This window comes from Mixophyes fleayi, chromosome 2, assembly GCF_038048845.1.
Source record: "Mixophyes fleayi isolate aMixFle1 chromosome 2, aMixFle1.hap1, whole genome shotgun sequence".
NCBI classification, from domain to species: Eukaryota; Metazoa; Chordata; class Amphibia; order Anura; family Limnodynastidae; genus Mixophyes; species Mixophyes fleayi.
In genome coordinates, this window is record NC_134403.1 from 308,831,959 (window position 1) to 308,853,668 (window position 21,710).

Below are 21,710 nucleotides of genomic sequence, written 5' to 3' on the forward strand. Positions count from 1 at the left end.
ACCATGCCCGCTATCTCGGACGGCAGTACGTTCATAAGCTTGTACTACATTGAGTTTAAGTCCTGGGGGCATCCTGTGAGCATAACTAGCTCTACGGGAAAGGCGACTGCTATAGGTGAAGACCTCTACAACTGGTTCTACAAACTCATGATAATACTGTTAGCTGTAACAACAAGGATATATGAATGTGATGTTCAGGTGGCCACAAACTTTTGACCATACATTTTTGAATTGAGACAGAAAAATATAATTTACAGTGGAATTATGTTGTACTTTGATGTGTTGTTTACATATTTGTACAGTGCACCTCAAGATTTTTCCACCTCCATGCAAACCAAGGTAAATTTCTAATTTTGAGAGGTATCTTCCTAGTAGGCATGTATTAGATTGCCCCAGCAGGGTGCATCAGTGCAAATCTATGGCGTTTTGCAGCGTGCATCCTAAACAGGGTCCACTGAAAAGATAAGACATGTTGAGTAGTGGGGTTGGGGAATGGTGTTTTTGCACCAGATCCAAGAAACCAAACTGTGCCCTTCTTTTTTGCATTTATCTTTTTATCACTCGTCGCTAAACCAACGTAACAAAATATATAAAATCTATTGGTGGTAGACCAGTTAGCAATGTTGCTACATTGAAGCAAGAGAGAAACAAAATATGTACTGGACCTCTGCTTCTAGCCTAGGGATTAAGCCTCATGGGAGACTTTTAGCCCCTTGATCATGAGTGAATAGTCACTGAATACTTGAGGTGGTTTCAGCAGATGATGGTCATTGGTGACTGTTTTATGTTTATCTGCTGAGAGATCGCCACTTACCCCTAAATATCTGTCTGCTGAATAATCACATTCAAGACTAATTCTGGTTAATGCAATTACCAGTGATTAGCTTTAGGGGTGCTGGGACAATGTTTTGGGCTAATTTCATCTACAGTGAGTGAATGGACATGGAGCCTGTTTTTGAGATAGAGTAACCTCCCTTGTATAGCAATGTGCACTAAAGTGCAGCCTTAGATTCATAGAAGTGGGTAGATGAGAGAACATGCTATTATCAGTGACAGCTACTGACATAACGCCCTCCATCATTTCCACTGACAGAAAATCAAGCAGACTAAACATGGGGGATCTTGGCAGTTGGTTTTGCTACACACATTACCCTGATCTTGAGTTCTGTGACACAAAGAACAGCATAGTGTACATTTGCACTTAGAGACTGAGCATACTAGTGACATACTCAACTGTGAACATACCAAGAAACTGTACTTTTTATTCAGTATAGTCAATCTGGACACAATCATGGCCTAGGGGCATACAAGTCATATAATTATCCTGTTAGTTAAAATTAAGTGATAAGCCATAGGCATATATTATCCTTAATAGAGATTGCAAGACTTATTTATTTATGAATTTTGACAATATTTATTGAGGTATATATACAAAGTAATACATGCACACACTGAGGTGTTATGCCAGGTAAGAGTGCCTCAGGGGTTACCATAGCAACAAGTCCACTTTTTCTGTGTCACCAAAGAACTGATTGGTGGTAAAATATAAAGCGAGTCATTTTAGGTTATAACAGTAATATGCCAAGACATTCAACGGTATCTGGTTCTCATGAAACACAAAAATAGGTGCAGATAAACTTCACCCTAATCACAATGCAAACTTGTTCAGACCTTCATTAACAGGTATTATAAAACAGTTCATATATTCGTCTCTATCTTGCAGAGATGTTAATGATGATCTTTTCACATCATAAGTGGTTTATTTCAAAGAAATAAGCACCTCCCCATCACCTTCGTGGTAGTAATATAAGATGGACTCCTACCAGATTGTAGAATAATGTGGGCTTGTAAGTATTTAGAGGACTTCTCCCAACTTAGAATTCCTGTATATCAAATATCTCGCTGTTCATCTCCTCTCCAACATGGATGACATCAGTTCCAATTCAAAAAAGGAAAATAAACAGAATCTGGCGTGATATCGTTTAAATGTTCCAAAATTTATTAAAACTACACATAAAATCACAATAATAAGTGAATACTCCTACCAGAGATATGTTCTTTATCGCATATAGGGAAGAAATCAGATGTTGTTGATCCCGGGCTATTTTTCTTCACTTCTATGCCATACAGTCAATCTCTAGCAAGCTGTTAAAATGTTTTCATAAATCAGTCATACCGCGCCGACGCGTTTCAACCGTCTTGCGGTCTTTGTCAAGGAGATATCATTTTAGGTTATGTTATAAGCCTTTACAAAGAATCCCAAAACATCTGAAATGTTGATGACGCAGAATAAAATCCCACTTTTCACATACTAAGATTAGTTCTGTATCTTCTATTCATTTCCCGGCTGTAATGGCTAATACAACTTGATGAGGACCAGGCCAGTATTTCTGGCAAGAGAGTGCCTTGTGGAAATAAATAAAACCAACATTTTACATAATATTATAATATTTTAATAAAATGTTTTCACATTATAAATAATTTCTACTGTCTGACCAAACATGCGCTTGACATTAAATTTGTTCATAGGCTTTGAAAAATTAGAAATAAAAATATATTTGTATTTAGTTGTGTGGTGTACTTTTCTTTATTATACTTGACTGTTGTGGGCAATTGACAACAGTGACTTAACAGTGATTTTGAAAAACAGACATGCATACTACATAAAAGTCTGGTAGTGGATGACATTCCATCTTGGCTAGTATTTGGCAAAATATAAGGCAAAGGTATGACTTTATAATCTAATCCATAACTCCTACCTACTACCATAATCCATATACATCTTAAAATGTATAATTCTAATTTGTCAAAGAAACACAATCAATTGAAGTTCAGTTTAAGGATACATGATAAATGTACACTATAAATAAAAAACAGACTGCAAAACTTGATAGGTAATACAATTATACCTTACATTAATTCATAATTAATACCCAGTTACAGCAGGTTCTTGCAAGTCATCATATTGGCACTCATTCTAAGATACGTTTTATATATGGTATCAAAAATTAAACTGTATTACTTTTACTCACCATTATAACTTATAAAATGTTGGTATCAACAAGACTGTAGTCATGACATTGGTAGGACACCTATCTGGACAGTACGTAAATGAGGAAGATTTAGATATTGCTGCATCTTCTATTCCTACTGTAATATATAGTACTTTATTATACTATCATACAAGTTGCTTATACCATCACTATTACCTTAAAAGGGTTTTACACTCCTCTTGCATTCATGGAATAGAAAAGTTTGAAAGATATGGGAGCGATCATTGCCAAAGAGGGTGGCAATTGGTTTTGAGCCAGAGAATACAGCTTTGGTAGCCAAGGCTCATGACCAATTATATGCAGCATTCTCCAGCATGAACTACTCTCCCTTTTCCCCAATCTTTAAACCTTTATACAGCATGGTCAAAATCAGTTATTGGTTGCCCTGGGATACAACTCTGTAATTGCTGATGTAGCAATAGAATATTAATATATATTGTTATATTTTATGTATGTTTTATTAATCCAGCCATAAATAGGACAGCATAACACAGAAATATAAGTTCTTTTATTTATCACAATCTTTTTGATTTGCCTAGGTTTGAGAAAAGAACAAACATGTAGAATATATATGCAAAACTGAATATTATATACAAGAATATATATTTATATAGCTGTATTTATAATCCAATAAAAGTTCAAAACCGTTGAATCATCTGTCAGTACATTCCAATGAGAAAAGTTTGTTTGAAATTCCATTGTCTTCAGATGTCCTCTAAACCTTTTGCATGCCATCATCTCCTGCTTTCCCATTTAGACACAGTGCGCTGTTTTGCAGATTATCTTTAAATTCCTCATTTTCACTAAATATAGGTTTCTCATCATATTTCCTTCTATAGAGCATTCGGCAGAGCACAGTAGTGAGGAACATTTCCATGATCATGAGCTGCTGATTCATGTCTGAAATAAACATGAAATTCAAGAAATATGGCATATGAGTAGTTGTAATCATTAGTGTTATCACTTCCGTACAACAGACAAATTGGAGAGCAAAAACAGAACTGTTGTAAGTGCACACCTTTAAATAGTCTGTCACTTATTTTTAGTTCACCTATTCTATCATACATCTTTAATTCAGTGCTAAACACTGACCAGCCTGCACAGCCTCAGGATTCTGGCTGTAAGATGCTAATCTTTCAGAATTTGACAGAGTTCCTGTATCCCTGCTTGTCCACAGTTGCACATATTGGGCCTGAGTCATTAAGGAAAGTAAAAAAAGAGTAAATTGGCTCAGGGACAAACCATGTTACAATGCAAGGGGTGCAAATTAGTTTATTATTTTGCACATAAAATAAATACTGGCTTTTTTTCATTTAGCACACAAATACTTGAGCGCTTTATTTTTACACTGAAATTTAAATTTAAATCTGTCCCCATAATTTAAATTTACCTCCCCCTCCAATGCAACATGGTTTTGCCCAGGTGCAAAGTTACTCCTTTTTTATGCTTTGCTCTCCTTAATGACTCAGGCCCATTGTGTTTATTATATTATTGGCCTCATGTGTCAATTTCTATGTCCTGACTTTTAGGGTGGTCAATTCCATTTACATATAACTACATTAAAGTCCACACTAGATGGTTGTTGCATCATCACCCTGTTAGTCACCTTTATTGTGGACATGGCACTCAGAGACGACCACACTATATGCTCCCAAAGGTGTTGGTCCAGCTGGGTGCTCTGCACTTGTACAGGTGAAAAGAGAGTCTTGCTCATGCAACTCTGATCTCAACCCTCCCCTTCCAATCCTTAGTTTGTTTCCTGCACTGTAACTCCAAAGATCAGGAATCTCCAATTCCTCACCCAATGTCACAGACAAGAAACTACAACCCTGCAGTGCGAAATGGCCGAGCAAAACCCCTACACTTGAAATTCACATGTCAGTCTGTTCTGCAAAAACTTGATTTACCTGACATTCTGCTCATCTCAGGAGATTGATACCTAAATATGACCTAAATATGACAACATCTAGTACTATCACTACCTAGACCTGAAATACTAAATTCAGTGCAGTAATGAATTACATCAGCTTTGTTGTCACTTTTATATTTGCTAAGACATTTAATTATTGAAGTTGTACATCACAATGATACACAGAAGCATTACATAAAATCATAAAAGAATGTAGATAGAACCAAAGAACATTGTAACGTTGAATGTAGTAGAGGAAAAAGAGGGTATGGGGAGATTGGGGTAAAAGGAAAGCGGGGGACAAGGTTGAATAATGCAATAGTTAAGCTAACATCAGACCCAACAAGGGAGAGATAAGTCTGAAGTACCTGGGACTAGGGGCGTATAAAATCAAACCTCAAGGGAAGCATTACATTGGCCTACTAGCTCTAGAAAAATACATTGTGGGATTATAGAAGGTACTAGTGATGTACTTCATGTACTAGGTAATCCATATCCTATTGATCGAAGAATCAAGCACAGGGGGTTTGGATGCTTCCAGGAGACAATTGAGCAGCATGTTGCTGAGCTAAGGTTGTAATTGGTAATCAGATGCCAACCTTATTTGGTAAGAAATATATCAACTCTCTTCCTTCTACCGGTCACATATCTGTAGCAATTCTTTAGAACATTCATATATGAACATGTCTGTTAAGTAATCTAAAGCAATATTAAAATGAAAAGGAACTCACATGACGCTCTGGATGGGCCGGGAAGTGGTGGAACACAGGAGATCACACCAGTGGTACCAAGGATATTGATGATTGATGTTTGGAGTTGGCTCAGAATAACAACAAACTGTAAATAAAGGAAATAAATGCAGTGATTGTGTAACCCACATAATACTAATAATTCACTGCTAGTGTTTTACAGTGTTATAGAGTATGAATATATAAAATATGTGGCATAGATCCCACCAGTGGAATCCAGTGATATCACATAAGAGCAACAGATGTGTAGTCATGGTATTTGTCAATGCTACTTGTGAATCGTGAGTACCACCCTCACTAATACGGTATGTGTTATACTTTTTCTATTATTAAATCATAGTATGATTTTTTTTTTTACCAATCAATTGGTGCTTCTGAATTTTAACAAATAAAATCTATCCTCATTACTATCCTCTACGAAATATCTCTGTAAAGTCCCTCTGGTAACATGTAATATATCCTGATACTCTCTATTACTAGAGTGTAAGAGGTGCAGCACAAACACGCATTGTACAATTTGGGGTGTATCAGGATTATCTGTTGCATTTCTAGAAAGACCTGGGGTTAAAAGTATCAAGGTGCTATTTTGCATTTCTAGCGATTTTCTCGGGCGAGTTTAAACTCGCAGATGTATTAAACAGCGATTTGATGTAATATCGTGTTTCTTTAAAAGTCACCACTCCCAAAATTGCTACAAATCGCAGTTCCGACTTTTTGTCCCTCTAGCTATACAATCGGCAAAGGTATGAAGCTGCGATTTTGCAAACTCGCCTGAGCTTGAATTTATAATCGCCAGATACAACATGTTGCTTTCTATAGACGAGATTAGCAAACACATCACTGTTACACTGCAGGGCAATGTTAATATAACAGGAGGCATAATGGGAGTTTCAAGAAAGCATGATTTATGTTTTAAAGGAGCAAAAATGTTTATAAATTAGCCAACGGGTAAAAAATTATTTTACAAATAAATTAGTTGTGCACATTTATGTAATATTTTTAAATCAGTCTACAGTATATACTACATTATTATTATTATTATTATCTTTTAGTTATAAAGCACCAACATATTACATATTAATGTACATTGAGAGGATCATGACACAAAAACATTAATTGCAATGAAGTGGAACAGAAGGTAAAGATGGGCCTGGCCAATTTTTTACAATAAAAAGGAGGTGTGGGGAACAGGTGTTACTTAAGGTAGCAGAATAACTGTTGTTGCAGCTGGTGAGTAAAGTGCCTGTGGCTATTCTTAGCCATCTGCATTATCATCCTCTGACAATAACAGGCATTGGTGGCTGGCATTTCTGTGCAACATCTGTATGCATGTATCTATTTGCATTTGTTTAATTTAGAGTTGGATGTAAATGGCTTAGAATGTTGTAATTTTGTACATTTTGTAAAATGTGTTGCACTGCCCATATGCCCCAATTACACCATTATATTAATACATTATAGTATAGTAAGGGGCAGGGCCTGATCAACCACTAGGCTGACCAGGCTGCAGCCTGGGGCGCTGGGTCCCGGGGGGCGCTGCCCTGTGGGTATTTTTTAAAAAAAATAAAATAATTTTTTTTCCTTCATTCATTTTTTTTTTCGGGGTGGGGGAGGGGGGGGTCGCCGCGGGGGGGTGGAGGGCTCGACAATCAAAAGCAATGGTGGTCAGTGGTTAGCAACACACAGCCAATCGCCAGGCTGCCTGTTGCTGTGCAGCAGACAGGAAGCAGGACGTCTTCACTTCCTATCTGCTGATCTGAGGAGAGGAGCGACGCTGGCACAACTACAGGTAATTGAAGGGGGGAACTGCCCTGCATATCTATAGGGAGGGGGGGGGAACTGCCCTGCATATCTATAGGGAGGGGGGGGAACTGCCCTGCATATCTATAGGGAGGGGGGAACACTGCCCTGCATATCTATAGGGAGGGGGGGGAACTGCCCTGCACATCTATAGGGAGGGGGGGGAACTGCCCTGCATATCTATAGGGGGGGGACTGCCCTGCATATCTATAGGGAGGGGGGGGGAACTGCCCTGCATATCTATAGGGAGGGGGGGAACTGCCCTGCATATCTATAGGGAGTGGGGGGAACTGCCCTGCATATCTATAGGGAGGGAGGGGGGAACTGCCCTGCATATCTATAGGGAGGGGGGGGACTGCCCTGCATATCTATAGGGAGGGGGGGAACTGCCCTGAATATCTATAGGGAGGGGGGGGGACTGCCCTGCATATCTATAGGGAGGGGGGGGGACTGCCCTGCATATCTATAGGAAGGGGGGGGGACTGCCCTGCATATCTATAGGGAGGGGGGGAACTGCCCTGCATATCTATAGGGAGGGGGGGGAACTGCCCTGCATATCTATAGGGAGGGGGGGGGGAACTGCCCTGCATATCAATAGGGAGGGGGGGGGAACTGCCCTGCATATCAATAGGGAGGGGGGGGGACTGCCCTGCATATCTATAGGGAGGGGGGGGAACTGCACTGCATATCTATAGAGAGGGAGAGGGGGGACTGTCATGCATATGTATAGGGAGGGAGCGGGGGACTGTCATACAAATCTATAGGGTGGGAGGGGGGGGCTGCCATGAAAATCTATAGGGAGGGAGAGAGGTTGATATGTATGAAGGAGGGCAGAGGAGGGGGGCTGATATATGTGACTGGGGGAGTTTTGATGTGACGGGGGGGATAGCTAGCTAGCAGAGTGGAGGTAGGGAAAATAGCTGCAAGGGGGATGGATGCAGGATGGGAGGTAAAGAAAATGGCTGCAGCAGGGGTTAAGGAAAATGGCTGTGGGGGGGGTTGTGGTTAAGGAAAATGGCTGCAGGGGGTATTTAAAAAATACAGCAGCTTTGGGGGGCAGAATCTCATGATTGTGTGGTGGTCACATGGGTGGTCTCAGCAATCACTAGAATACTAAATATTAGTGAGATGGGGCTGGTAGAGGTTTGTATTTGATTGACAACAAATATTCAGATATTGCTTATATATGCCTGTCCAATGGGGTACTTTTAGCTGGCCATAATGGAGTGTTTTGTTTTAACTAAAGGGCCTAATCATTCAGGGTTTGCATTATAATACATTTTTGCATTTTCAAAACAGGACGCCAACTTTCCAGAAGCCAGCGAGAGGATAACAAAGTTGCAAGAGAGAAGAGCAAGAACAGGTAAGAGACAATGGCACAATCTGTCTAAATTTGAATGCTGGAGAATACACCTGAACATTCATATTCAGGAGTGTTCCTATACACCTATATATTCGGAGGAGGCCTAGGGCGGCCAGAACCCTTAATCAGGCCCTGGTAAGGGGCATTAGATGCACATTAAGCAACATTTCCCCTTGAGATGCATCTTATTTTGGCATACACTTATCTTTGAAATATGTCCCTTACCAAAAGCAAATTCAAAGACTATACATGATGAGTGCAAATTTCTGTAATGAATATATGTCATTTTTTGTTACATTTTTTTATTTTACTATTTTGGCTTACTATCTATTTAAAAGTGGGGCAAATTATTTTCTCTCAGGATGTTAATATTTCCTGATGGGGACACCATTTAAACTACATACTTGTTACACTACATGTGTTCATGTGTATGCTGACACTTGTAGTGCCACAAGTATGCATTTTTAATAGTGTCCCCATCAGGAAATATTAAGTGTTGCCACATCATAAAATTATAAATATTGCCCCACTGGTGATGAAATATTAAGCCACTATAATATAATAAAAATATTTTAAAACATCCCTAAAATATAATCATTATTTAAATTTGGACCAGTAAATTATTCATAAAATATTTTGTCCCTTGTAAGAAAATTAATAATCATTTTTGCCCCTCTACAACAAAAATCATGCTTTCTTCTACCCAAACCCCAATGTTTGACCGGATATTGCTCAAATTAATCCAGGAGGTAAATGTATTAAGCTGTGATTTTTCCGGTAATTTAAAATCATAGCAATTCGTGAGAGATATTTGGCTGATCCTCTGCCATGTGACCTCCTGCTCTCAGAAGAGGCCCCTACTCTGCTGTCCTGAGAACAATGCAGGAGCCTCGTTAGAGTGGACCCGCATTAATGGGCCGCCTCATCTCCAGGCCCTGTAGCAGCTGCACCCCCTGCAATTGCGATAGTTCTGCCACTGCTGCCAACCCTAAACCAGTCTGCACATTTTAGATTTTTCACCCTGTAGCACAACATGGTTTTGCCAAGATGCAAAATTGCACCTAATACCTAAATTTAGTCTTAACTTAAATAAGGCCCTATGTCTCTAGGATCTGTAATTTGGTTCTTACACATGGGTGCTCTATCTGTGTTCGTAGTATGTACCCATGACCATTCCTAGTGAATGCTGAAGAATTGTGCCCGTGTGGACAAAACCCTCATTTGGCAGAACAGTTTATTTAGTATTTCCATTCCAAAATCAAAAGTTTACAGTTCTATTATAAAAAACAAAAACAAAAGCCGTACTGGTAAAAAAAAATGAAAAAAATGAGACAACAATTAAACATAAATGATGTCAAAGTAATAATTAACAAAAACCCTATATTGCCAATTAACGTTCAATTTAGCAATGAAATAACACTTATTGTAAATATTGTACAACTACAATTATATATCTGTGTTTGCTGTTCAATATCTTACCTCGTAAGCTACAAATTTCGAAATAATATTCTTGTTTGTCAAGGTAGGTCTGACATGATTAAACAGAACTCCCACTGCCCAGAGTGAGAGAATGGTAATCACGCCAACAGACACATTAATATAGACTGTAGCTTTATGTGGACGTGACTGTAAGACAAAAGACAATAGTAATTTGTAGTGACCATGACTACTGATGTTAATTAAGCAGTGATGTTACAATAGAAATACAGAGGGATGTGAGCAAGTTAGGTGCTTAACAGTGGAACAGAGGTGTTGCTACCACATAAGCAAGGTAAGTAGCTCCCTAAAGCCCCCATTCTGGTACTGGGGGCCCTAGACAGCTGCCACCTTGCTACACCTCCAGTCCACCATCCTGTCCCCAAGTCCTTCCATCTCTCCTTTCCCGATGACCTGCCCTCCTTCTATCTGGCATGTGTAAACATGGAAAGGGGATGGAGACCATCAGTGTCATGCTTTTCAAGCCTCCTTACAGGTTTCCTAGGACATTGCAGACCTATAGCAAGGCCTGGAGCACACAGAAGCTAGCTATTGGCTGTCAGTGACAAGGGATAGGCTGGTGTATGGGCAGCACAGTGGCTAAGTGGTTGGTACTTCTGCCTCACAGCACTGGGGTCATGAGTTCAATTCCCGATCATGGCCTTATCTGTGTGGAGTTTGTATGTTCTCCCCGTGTTTGTGTGGGTTTCCTCCGGGTGCTCCGGTTTCCTCCCACACTCCAAAAAACATACTAGTAGGTTAATTGGCTGCTATCAAATTGACCCTAGTCTCTATCTATGTCTGTCTGTGTGTGTGTGTGTGTGTGTGTGTGTGTGTGTGTGTGTGTGTGTGTTAGGAAATTTAGACTGTAAGCTCCAATGGGGCAGGGATTGATGTAAATTAGTTCTCTGTACAGCGCTGTGGAATTAGTGGCGCTATATAAATAAATGGTGATGATGGTGTGTGTTGCTGTCATGTGCCCTGAAAGTAACCCACATGGTAAATGTGAGATGTATGCTCCTTCCATTGAGTACAGTATCCTTCTACTGTACACATATAATTACAATATATAATATACTGATTGAGATATATATATATATATATATATATATATATATATATATATTTATATATATATACACAAGTTAACCCATGCATGATACTCATGCATTCTAGTCAAATCAAGCTACTTAAGGTGTTAAAAACTCCCCACCGTCACCCCTGGCAACCACCAACCACTCCCAACTGTCACTTCTCTTCCAAGAAATATATAGGTCAGTGTATAACTCTGCCCAGCAGGTGGCGCTGCAGCTTGTTTTTTTTTTTTTCCACACACGCCACAAAGTTTATATATATTAGATACAAGTTAACCCGTGCATGATACTCATGCATTCTAGTCAAATCAAGCTACTTAAGGTGTTAAAAAGGTTCTTGTCATGCATTTGGGCCATAGCCCAGGCCTCAACCACCAACCACTCCCCACTGTCACCCCCGGCAACCACCAACCACTCCCACTTCAAGAAATATATATAATTTTTAAATCTTTATAAACACTTTTAACAATTAACAAATGAAATGAACAAATTAAAAACATCTTAGTATACCAAATTTCAGCCCTTTCTGAATTTTTTTTCCCACACACACTAAAAATTTAGTAGGTTAGTGTATAATTCCGCCCAGCAGGTGGCGCTGCAGCTTGGTTTTATTTTTTCCACACACAGACAGACTAACACACGCCACTAGACATTTATATTATAGATATGAAATGAAATGAAATAAATCCCTTGATTCTTTTGTAAGTTTTTTGTTTGAGGTCCCCAAAATCCTAGAGCCGCCTCTTTGGAAGTTGTATTTCACAAGCTTTGATCATTTTGATGATTCCGCCCTTACGTTCCACCATATCTGTATTTCCATACTGCATTCTACACACATGCATCACACACAGCAAATGTACATAGCCTTAAAGACAACAGTGCATTAGAACAGAGCACCTGCATTGCTCTGCAGTGCCAACTTGTATGTCTCTCAACTAGTGAAATACTCACATCACCTATGGTGTAATTTCCATTAGCCCAAAGCACGACAGACAAAAACATGAGAATTGGCCTCAGGAATGCAAATTGAAAGGTTCCCAACTTCAGGACAAATAAAGTCTTTCTGTACAAATAGAAAAGTCCCAACATATTTCTGTTATTCGGTGCACATCTACTTTTGGTTTCTCTTTATATTTGTCAACATAATTTGTATTTTCCAGCACATTTTATATAAATTATGATCTATTTCAATCCCATAGTGCTGAGTAATTCATCTACTAGGATAGCAGTGATAATAAGGTATAAATGGAGCAAATTGGTCAAAAGAAGGATGTTCAAAGGGGAATCTAACATATCAACATACATAAATAAACACTGTGGCGGAACCGTTGAATATATACTTTTTATCCCCATGTCCCCCAAGAGTGTCTAATTACATGTGGATATAGGAGACTTTTTCACTATATGTTACTTATTGTAAATATGTATATGGTTTATTGTATATTGTTGATTTTGCAGTTAAGCTGTTAGTCATTGTTCTTAAAGTGAAGCCAGGTGGGTTACATGTATTCATCTGAACATCATATCGGATTACAACATGGTGGATGTACTGTTTCCTGATCAAGGCATCACCCCCCTCTTACAGACAGGAAGCTGAAAGCAGCTGGAGTCCCTCTGACATCGCAAATGACTGGAAGGGGTTAAAACAGGGAGGCTCTCCTACTTAACCAGGATTAAGTCAATCAGCAGCTGGTCGGAGCAGCTATTGTTCTCCTTGGAACTGTGTGAGACTCCTAGACTCCAAAACAGAAGGAGGAAAGGCCATGCGGGGATGACAGCTCTCCACTCCCATCTCCATCCCACTAATACCTCCCAGCCAATCCCAGCAACCATGACCTCTGGATAACCCTGCAGGGAAGGATTCCCAGCATAGGGAATGTTGTCCCTTTAAGAAGCCCTGCAGGCGAGACTTCTGGGTGTGTGATTTGCTTCTAGAAGCTACTGGCGTTGGAGTTTCGGCTGCTACCAGTGTGCCGAGGATTTTCCTTGGGAGTATTGTGGCTACTGGATTACAAGATTTTCCTGGATTTGCAGACTTGTTTACTCTGCCTGGCTTATTCTATTAATCACGGATATCATCATTCTCCAATAACTTGGACTGGTAAAGAAAACCTATTTTCGTTATAAACAATTTGGGGTTATTGAACACTGGGGTGTTACTGGGTGATGGTTGAAGTTTGGTGAACACTGGGTGTTGTTTAAATTATTGTTTGATATATATATATAAGCTATTGTTTGCAGTTTGCTGTAATAAAGATACCGTTGTATCCACACCTTTTCTTTGCCTGTGTGATCATGAACTCCTAGATACCAGGATTTAACTCTGGGTTCCTACCCTAACATCCTGGTATTATTACAAACACCACACAACAATCAGAAACAGGATTACAAACACACACAAAGGAATTGTGGGCCGACCAATTACAAAAAACAATTCACAGAAAGACACAAATCAATAGCAAATTTGCATTTTAGGCAGATTCAGGTCAAAGATAAGACACACCTATTGAGACTATCCACACTCCTTCATTGTAATTGGGTGGGAAGTATTTTGTCTATGCCTAGGAACTCCAGATGGATCCCCTCCCTTATAAACCACTTTGCGCACAGGTGCGGTAGGTGGTGAACGTAGGAGGTTGTCTACATCTGCCACCTCTACATGGCTGGTGCCCCTTATGTGTCAGAGTTCACCCAGGTCAACCCCTGTTTCGTCACTGGAAATCATTTAGACTCCATTTTCATGTAGACTATACTGGACATAATATAGGGTATATGAATTTAATGGGGAAATCATTAATACATGAGTGTATGCTTTTTATCAAGATTGACGAACTTGAAAACTACATAAGCTGACTCGGTCAAGCACCCGTATTCCTGTGAATTTCTTAATAATATCAAGCAGGTTATTTAATTTGCATTAATGAAATGGGAAGGACCCACAAATAAAAGGTGAATATTTCAGCAATCATAAAAAGCAAGCAAACAAAGAGCAATACTTGATTCCTCTTCAGGTTTATACTGGAAAGTATGAGGTACCATGTGCTTTAACTAACCTATTTACATCCTTCAGTGGCAGACACATACAGCAACAGCAGAATGGGCCAGTGCTGAGAGCAATTTTTGTGTCTTTAAACTTCTTGAGGAATCCTTTTCTACCACCACATTCATTTACAAGCATCAACTGAAACTGGTGTATGAGCACAGCAAGGAACCTGTTACAGGGGGATAAAAAAAATGTTAATGAGATATAAATATATTATATGTGTAATAAAGTGCAAAATTGCAATGAAAGTGGATTGTACTGGTTGGAAAGGATCATATTGGAGGTTCTGTGAAGCAGTCAGCGGACATAGTACAGATGAATAAGAATCATTCTTGAAAATGTATTCATTATCATTGCCAAGTCCTCATTCTGTGTATATGACCACTGGGCTTTAAGTCCCATTATAAAGAACAACTAAATCCACATTTGCACATTAATTAATTAAAGTCTGTGTATTACTTTGCAAATAGCATGCATCTTTAAATATCTGCTGAGCAGGCACACACTTAGGGGGCAGTATTCCGTTGGCCAGAAACCCCTCCCTGAGCCCAGGAATGGGGTGGTCGATTACCAGTTTGCTTCTTGGTGGCTGATACCATCTCTGGGACCAGCCAACTTACTGCATGCTGCAGATGGGTCCTGATCCATTCCTCTCCTCATTGTGTGCCCACTCAACTTTCCCCCGCTGACGGCACGTCACACGTGGGGGCGCACCAATTGACATGCCACCCCACACTCTTATGTAGGAAGACATAAGAGTGGGGGAAGCAGAAGGCTTATTTTGTTAGATGTCACTATTCTTTTATGTGCTGGAATATTGTTTTATGTTAATAATGATACTAGATGTACACTCAGTAATACTCATTTGCAATTACAGTCCAATCAATTCAGTTATATGTTTCGATAAAAATTTCCAAATGGCAATGTCATAGCATGGATTTTATGTGGAACTAGACGTGAGCCTTAGATGTGATAACATTATATAGATTTACACTGAGCCATAAGATGCTGAGCATGGATTGCCAGTAGTATGCTTGCTCTATATTTGCTTTGATGATAAATGAATCTTAACTGCTGGTCAGGTATTAAAATTTCTATTGCCATTAATGAATATAAATCTTCTCTCTAAAGAATAACATGTTTAGAGAAGAATTGAGAATACAAATACAAGAGGGTTTATATAATATGCTGTGGGCCAATGTATGTGTGATTTTCACCTGGATCTCATTTTTCAAATGCAGTAAAAATACTTTTTCAACATACATGAAAAATAAAACAATTGGTGTACATATGTTACATAATGTATTGTGGAACGATCTCTGGACTATTAAATTAATAGTGTGATGAAAGGTGGGGGCTAATCATTTAACAGTGGTAAGAGCTATTCATTATTGGTGGGGTCATAATGATGGCTATTTAATAGCCGGGTCATGGTGGTACCTATTAATAAAGGTGGGGTGAGGGTACTATTAATTTAATTCTGGGGTGGTTTGGGAACTCGCTCTTAATTGAATGCATGGCTGAAATTGTGCAGAAGGAGGGTTATTTATTGTGGTGATTGGTAGGAAAACAGTGGGAGGTTAATGATGGTGGTTGTAGAGAGTAAAAAGGAAAACAGTGAGAGGTTAATGTTGGTGGGGGAGGAAGGGAGAGGGATAGGGAAGGGTATGAATTATAGGTGTAGGTATGTAATAAGAATGTGGCCGCGAGGGCTGTTATTTACATTTTTCTCTGGTGAACTATAGGTCCAGTACACCCTGGATGCCAGAGCAGGCTGGCATTGTTTTTCCTTTTGTGCCAACATACCCTGGTATCCATGGGTATGCTGGAGCTTGTAGTACAACAAACACCATAACGCCACCCACTTAAGGGTATGCTGGGACCAGGGCCCTCTTAACAACCTTTTGGGTCCCGGGCAAAGCAGTGCAACGGGGCCCCTATATATACATTAAAAAAAAAAGTGGCTATATATATGGACCCTGCAGCCCAGGGGGGCCCGTCGGAGGCAGCACAAAAAAAAAACCTGAAAAAAAAGAAGAAGACAATATTTACCTTGCTGTCAGCTGGCGATCCGGCTCCCTCCATGGTCTCCTCCTCCATGCTGCGCTCCGCAATGGATGTCGGGCGGGCGTGATGACCTCACGCCCGACATGCACTTCCAGCGCCGCATGGAGGAGGAGACCATGGAGGGAGCCGGATCGCCAGCTGACAGCAAGGTAAGTATTGTCTTTTTTTTTTCAGGTTTTTTTTATTTTGCTGCCTCTGACGGGCCCCCCTGGACTGCAGGGCCCCCGGGCACCTGCCCATTGTGCCCAATGGGAAAGACGGCCCTGGCTGGGACCTGTAATGCACCACAGACAAAAATGATAATTTAAGTATTTTTACTCACTTATTAACCCCCACCCACTGTCCAGGGGAGTGGGAATAGCCTAGTGCTATCAGCACAGGGATGGTTTTTCCAAGGGGGGATCCTCATTTTGTTTTATAGGCCCGATCCCTCCTAGGAATTTCAGCCCCACACTGACGGGTCTAGGACTGGTTGGTACTACTGCATTGTTTAGGTTGCAGGTTTTCCTGCTGTAGTGGTACTAGTCCTGGTTGGTATAGCCTAGTGCTGGTATTGGCAATTTTAAGGGGACCCCTCACTTCTTCCCCCATGGATTTTGCTGACATCATCCTAGGCTGGCAGCACGAGAACTGGTTTTACTTTTGGGGGTCCTGCTCGTTCCTTTGTAAATTTATTTTCATCCTGTATCATACTCTCTTAAAGTATGATATTCCTTAAGTGTATCTCACGGCCGTAATTTTTCCTATGCTTTTGGTGTAAATTACTCCCGACTCTACAAGTACCCCTTTATATTAGGCAAGTTTAAAAGATAAGCTTACTACCACTTCTCCCCAAACTAGCAATACCCTTGGGTTACCATAGCAGGGCCTCTGTAGGAGAACAGAACCCCCCCCCCCCCTGCAAACACACACACACACACACACACGTATATATACACACACACACACACATATATATACACACACACACACACACATATATATACACACAAGTATCTACACACACACACACACACATGTATATACACACAAGTATATACACACACACAATTATATACACAGACACACATATATATATATACACACACACAAACATATATCAGTGGCGCACGCAGGGGGGGTTTCTGGTTCCCCATAAACCCCTCCCCTCCGGGAACCAACGGTACTCCACAGCAGCCGCGGCGCTGTCAAAGAAGCGTCCACGGCAGTGCTGTATTGTAGTATAATACAGCAATGCCGCGGATGCTTCTTGACAGCGCTGCGGCTGCTGTATAATTCAGACTCGCTGAAATGGAGCTGCTCTTGCTCTATTTTTTTTTCCCCAGGGGGGCGGAAACCCCCCCCCCTTCTAAATCCTGCGTTCGCCTCTGTATATATATATATATATATATATATATATATATATATATATATATACACACACACACACACACACACACACATATACAGCAGCATTAGAGTGGTTGTTTTTGTTTAAAGGGTTTGGTTTTTTTTAAGCAAGAATAACAATAAATATTACTATATGGTTTGACGTTTCCAATACATACACAGAAGCAGTAAAGTCTGTAAACATTGTACTCCTAGGAATCCACATTCCAACACAGGAGGTTATAGCAATTATCTGTAGAACAATTAAAGACAATTAATACTCACTTATTGAAAACATTGTGACATATTAATAAATTATTATAGTTTTCTAAATGCATCATAAACATTAAATGACAATAACATTTTTAAAAAAGAAAAATCATTATTCCAGTAGTTAAATAATAGTAAAAATAATGGATTAGTTTAGTAGATCCAGTTATAAATTGACTATATTTAGTCTACTTAGGAAACTAGTATGTCCTTAGAAGGCACGTGAGGTCAAAGTGGCAAAGAACAGAGGATATTTGCCTGTACAGGCACCATTACACATTTTTTTAAATAAATTTAAATAAAGACCCACCACAGCCACCTTTTTATGATACCCAATAATTAAATCTTTTATTTAAACTTGCTGTTTCCAACCATGGAATCCATTTGACCAGACCTATGAAGCCTCCTGGAATTTTAGGAATCTACTGCATATGTCTCCCAGTTCCATGATTTTATCTCCCAATCTCCTGGATTTCATGAGATGGGTGACATAGTTATAACAACATCCTGGCACTTCATCTCTTCCTCTCTAATGCCCTGAGAAACTGTTAGTGATACCGTACAAACTCAAATATTTTACTCATAGAAACATAGAATTTGACAGCAGTTAAGAAGTGCTTGGCCCAACTAGTCTGCCCAATTTTTAACATATTGTAATCTCAAACCCTATTTGATCTTTTAATTTTTGTAAGTATATCCTTATGTCTATCCCAAGCATGTTTAAATTGCTCTACTGTATTAGCCTCTACCACCTCTGATGGGAGGTTATGCCACTTATCTACTACCCTTTCTGTGAAGTAGTTTTTCTGCAAATTTCCTCTGAACCTACTTCCCTCCAGTTTCAGTGCATGTCCTAATATCTCTCCTCCTTTGAAGAATGTTTCCCTCCTCTACCTTGTTCAAACCCTTCATATATTTTAAAGTTTCTATCATGTCTCTCCTTTCCCTTCTCTGCTTCAAACTATACATATTGAGATCTTTTAATCTTTCTGGGTACGTTTTGTGCTGCATGCCATGCACCATTTTAGGTGCCCTTCCTTGTACAGTCTCTATTGTATTTATATCTTTGTGGTGATAGGACCTCCAGAATTAAACACAGTATTCTAGATGAGGCCGTATCAATGACCCATACAGCGGCATTATCTAAATACTTTGGCAAAGTGATCTGCCTGTCTATTTTTAGTCTGGATAAATGGTTTGCTTTTTGTCCCGTAGAATTATCATTTCTTTTGAAATCTTTGCTGAAAATTAGATTTTGTTATTTTCACCCAGCGTAATCGCCCCATGAAGTACCTTCATGAATTTGGTTTTGAGAATGGCATAGAGATTACTACATTATTTTTTCATACAGTCACAGAGGAATGCTTTTGTGGCCAATGATAGTAAGCAGGATTATGGCTAAAGTACTATAAATGATCTTCAGTGTACATACCGGAGCAGCGGCATTTACCCAGATGAAAATTGACTTTTTAGCGCCAGGTATTTTGTTGTGCATGTAGATTGCTTCTTCTAAGAATACCAACACTGCAACCAGTGTCATAAATGTTAAAATAGCAAACAGCAATATCCCAGTGATGTCAAGGTCTAGAAACACAAAGGACATAAAAAGTGATTGTTAGTAATGTAGTAAAATGACACAATCTGTAATAGAACAACACAGTACTAGGATATTATTTTAAGACAGTTTAGAATGCTCGCACTCAGCATGAATCTTTACACCTAGCCTCCAGCACCCACAAAAGATATGAGTCCTAGGTAGCTGTATATGTGTATAAATATGGATACATTTTGGTATGGATGTGTAGAACAGAATAAGTTTTATCGAAAATGGACTTACGATTCACTCTAAGGGGTATATTTACTAAACTGCGGGTTTGAAAAAGTGGAGATGTTGCCTATAGCAACCAATCAGATTCTATCTGTCATTTGGCAGAATGTACTAAATAAATGACAGCTAGAATCTGATTGGTTGCTATAGGCAACATCTCCACTTTTTCAGTTTAGTAAATCTAGCCCTAAGTGTCTGTGTATGTTCAGGTACAATTCAAGATCTCGACCCTCTAGATTTTGTCTCTAGTCTCCTGCTTAGCTGCTTTATCTCAGCTTATAGTTTCCTTTTTATACCTGAGGTCTGCCTACCAATAGGCTCTGCTCTTGCAGGTTAGTTAGTCATCCCTTGCTCATTAAAGCTACTCTAAGCCCACCCTTTACTATAGTTTAAGATAAAGAACAATATTCTAAATATTCTGCAAATAATGGTAAGGGCAATATTGATAGTAAAATAGTTTGGAAGCTCATAAGTGTGTAACTAGAGGGCTTTTGATTAATATTGGTACCAGAAATAAAGAAACACAAGTGATCTTGTTGGTGAGATTCAATGACTGAAAACCAACTATAAATGTCACATTGTTTTGGAGATATTGCTACAACTAACTACTATGCCCTGTAAAAAATATAAAGCACTCTTGGCTGCAAAGGGGGGTCGTGTATTTGACACTTGCAAACAAAACCGGTTTTAAGTGGACAATGGCAGAACCTGCCACCTGTTTAATCTGGAACTCCTAATCCTAACCCTAAGATTAATTGTAACCATAACCCTAATCCTAACCCTAACCCTAACCCTAAGGGTTAGATTAGATTATACAGGTGGTGGGTCCTGCCTATGCCCCCTTAAAACTGGCAATCTGACTGTGGCCATTTTAAATGACTAGTATCCCAGTGCCGACTTCTTCTCCAGGCGCAATTTACATCAGGCGTGTCGGACATGTTGTGTGTCTATTTTATAGTAAATCTGTATTACCCCCATGTAAACCTTATAGTAATCATCATTTTTTTGCCACTATAACTAAATTCGCTGTCGGAATTATGAGATCCGGAATAATGACTACCACCAATCTAGGCACTAATGTTTAGGAGACCACTAAATCACTGAATGAATGACATATTTTTAGTGCCCAGGGCCAGCAAAACAGGCCTGGTGAGCATGGCAGGAGGGTGGTGATGTGCCCTCTTGTATTCCAAGAGCATTTTATGCACAGTGATGCCCCAAAGGGTACCCCTACACGGAGCCACAGACGCTGACATGAGGAGAAGCACCCTCAGGACCTCTTTAAAGGTAGACTGGAGTAACTCTTGAACATTTATTGCATTTTACTGCTCTCCTGCATTGTGTATAATATTGTATTGTCTGCATTATATTGCATTATACTGTATATTTGTTGGGACTCTGTGGAGTGCTAGAGTTAAACAGGGTAGTACACCACACTTAGTCTAGTTGCTAGTTGAGCAGCATAGGGACTAGTTTGGGTGGAACACTCTTCTGGCGTTAATAGTTTGGCAGACGGTCGGTGGGTTTGTTGTGTGTTGTTTGCAGGTGCAGCGGTGTAGAAGATTGATCTTCAATAAAAGGGAGTAGCACAGTCCACGTTGAGTAGGATCCATGTTGCAACGCTACTGCCCTGCCCTCACTCCCAAGCAAGTACAGTGTCCATGAAGAATATGTTTCTGCGGTGAACACT

At 39.7% G+C, this 21,710-nt stretch overlaps 1 protein-coding gene across 1 annotated transcript in view; it reads right to left on the bottom strand.

The window, feature by feature from the left end:
- Window positions 1-1,469: 1,469 nt before the first annotated feature.
- The window catches only part of LOC142140439 (organic solute transporter subunit alpha-like), a 28,526-nt gene continuing 8,285 nt past the window's right edge, over window positions 1,470-21,710 (bottom strand). Inside the window, exons 2-8 of the mRNA XM_075198187.1 lie at window positions 19,625-19,776; window positions 18,102-18,175; window positions 14,498-14,656; window positions 12,396-12,507; window positions 10,354-10,500; window positions 5,694-5,799; window positions 1,470-3,953 (exon numbers count right to left, since the gene is read on the bottom strand). Coding sequence (XP_075054288.1) covers window positions 3,769-3,953; window positions 5,694-5,799; window positions 10,354-10,500; window positions 12,396-12,507; window positions 14,498-14,656; window positions 18,102-18,175; window positions 19,625-19,776 — 935 coding nt within the window. The 3' untranslated portion in view covers window positions 1,470-3,768. The remainder of the gene's footprint in view (window positions 3,954-5,693; window positions 5,800-10,353; window positions 10,501-12,395; window positions 12,508-14,497; window positions 14,657-18,101; window positions 18,176-19,624; window positions 19,777-21,710) is intronic.